The following is a 2,190-nucleotide window of genomic DNA, read 5'->3' as shown; positions in this document are numbered from 1 at the left end:
GCGTCTGGGTGACCGCTGGGCAGCAGGCGCGTCCCCGCCGGCACGGCCTGTCCCGCAGGGCCCGGCCCGCCTGGCATCCCCTCTCGCCTTCTCTAGGACAACTGCCCGCTGCTGTTCAACCCCCGGCAGCTGGACTACGACAGGGACGAGGTGGGGGACCGCTGTGACAACTGCCCCCACGTGCACAACCCCGCGCAGATCGACACCGACCACAACGGGGAGGGCGACGCCTGCTCGGTGGACATCGACGGGGACGGTCAGTCGGCCCGGCCCAGGCTTGCCGTGTGAGCTGCCGCCACCGCGGGGCAGGAGGGCAGCTGGCTGACCCCTGCTGCCTCTGCCCGTGCGCCCACAGACGTCTTCAACGAGCGGGACAACTGCCCCTACGTGTACAACACTGACCAGCGAGACACAGACGGCGACGGCGTGGGTGACCACTGTGACAACTGCCCGCTGATGCACAACCCTGACCAGGTAGCGGGGCTGGGCGGTCAGGCACTGGCCGCGTGTGCACAGCTGAGAGGCCGGGGGCAGGCGGGGGGCGTCCGTGCAGCCCCAGGACCGTGCCCTCCGTGGCTTGGTGGCTCCGTGCCCTCCGTGGCTCGGTGACTCCGTGGCCCGTGCCCTCCGTGGCTCGGTGGCTCCGTGGCCCGTGCCCTTGGTGGCTCCGTGGCCCGTGCCCTCGGTGGCTCCGTGGCCCGTGCCCTCGGTGGCCCCATGGGTTCCGCGACCGTCCGTGGGCCTATGGGCTCTGTGGGCTTCTCAGGCCCTGGGCAGCGGTGCCCCGCAGGGCTTCCCCCCGTTGCCCCGGGGGGCCCCCTCCACCGTGCCCGGGCCGACGGGAGCTGTGGGTGCGGCCTGAGCCTGTGCGGCGGCGTGCGGCCCTGCTCTGGGCGCTGTGCCCACCTCGCCTGGCCAGGGCTGTGGGGGGCGAAGGCCTTGGCGGTGACCGCCTGACTGATGCCCTCTCCCCACGGGCTGACTGCAGACCGACGTGGACAACGACCTCGTGGGAGACCAGTGTGACAACAACGAGGACATCGATGAAGACGGCCACCAGAACAACCAGGACAACTGCCCCTACATCTCCAACGCCAACCAGGCCGACCACGACCAGGACGGCCAGGGCGACGCCTGCGACTCGGACGATGACAACGACGGGGTCCCCGATGATAGGGACAACTGCCGGCTGGTGTTCAACCCTGGCCAGGAGGACGCTGACGGTGGGTACCCCCGCCGGCGTGGGGGGTCCTGCCCCGGGCTTCAGTCCCAGGCCAGGCAGTTCAGACTGCGCTGGTCTCAGCGCAGAGAGCAGGTGAGCTGGGCAGCGGTGGCCGAGTCACCACAGGGAGGGCCAGGGCACTGGTGTCTCAAGGGCACAGACTGCAGGAAACGTGCGGAACACTCTGCCCTGCACCCACTCGGTGGGAACATGGCGGGACGGCCGGGGAGGGCGGGTCTGCACGGCCAGCTGGCAAACGGGGGTGTGCTCGCTGTGGGCTGTGGTGCCATGCTGCTGAATCCCAGTGGTGCCCGCTGGCTCGGGGGCCTGGAGGTGGGTTGTGGTGGCTGAGCCCACATGGCTGAGTAGCATAGCAGAGTCTGGGTCTGAGGAACCCCCAGGACGCCCCCGAATGTGCTGTCCTCACCAGCAGTGGTCTTGTGCCACAGCCACTGGGCTGGTGTGGGGACTGCTGGCCTGGAGAGGGCAGAGGGCACCTCTCAGGGGTTCACCCTCAGCAGTGTTCCAGCAGGTGCTGGGACAAACTGAGCTTGGGTTGAAGAGCCTGATGGGGAGGGGGTTCAGTTAAAGTTGGTTCTTGTTTTCTTCTTGTAGAAAAACTGCATGATGATCATGGTGTAGTAAACCCGATTCGGCTATAGGGCTAAAACGGGCGGACAGGGCCATAGGGCCACAGGGCAGAGGCCGGGAAGGAGGACGGAGCGGCCGCCACCTGCCCAGGCGGAGACCAGAGCCCCAAAGGCCCAAACCGAAACCGGGGCTGCAGCAGCACAGCACCCGCACAGCGGGCCTGTGGCCAGGGCCCAGCAAAGGCCAGGGCCTGACGAGGGGACAGGCCAGTCTGGGGCCTCCCCCGCGCACACACCCGCCACACGGCCACCCGGGGTTGACCCTACACACAGGCGGACAAGGAGCGCACTGTGGCACACGTGGGGGCCCCCTCCCCC

At 68.8% G+C, this 2,190-nt stretch overlaps 1 protein-coding gene across 1 annotated transcript in view; it reads left to right on the top strand.

Moving 5' to 3' along the window:
* Window positions 1–2,190, top strand: part of THBS2 (thrombospondin 2) — a 41,042-nt gene that overhangs the window by 27,844 nt on the left and 11,008 nt on the right. The window contains exons 6-8 of the mRNA XM_012734838.1: window positions 97–256; window positions 356–474; window positions 989–1,223. Coding sequence (XP_012590292.1) covers window positions 97–256; window positions 356–474; window positions 989–1,223 — 514 coding nt within the window. The remainder of the gene's footprint in view (window positions 1–96; window positions 257–355; window positions 475–988; window positions 1,224–2,190) is intronic.

Source organism: Condylura cristata, unplaced genomic scaffold (assembly GCF_000260355.1).
Source record: "Condylura cristata isolate star-nosed mole 26May11 unplaced genomic scaffold, ConCri1.0 scaffold00076, whole genome shotgun sequence".
NCBI classification, from domain to species: domain Eukaryota; kingdom Metazoa; phylum Chordata; class Mammalia; order Eulipotyphla; family Talpidae; genus Condylura; species Condylura cristata.
The sequence above is the reverse complement of the archived record's forward strand: the minus strand, read 5'-3'. Positions and strand labels throughout refer to the sequence as shown.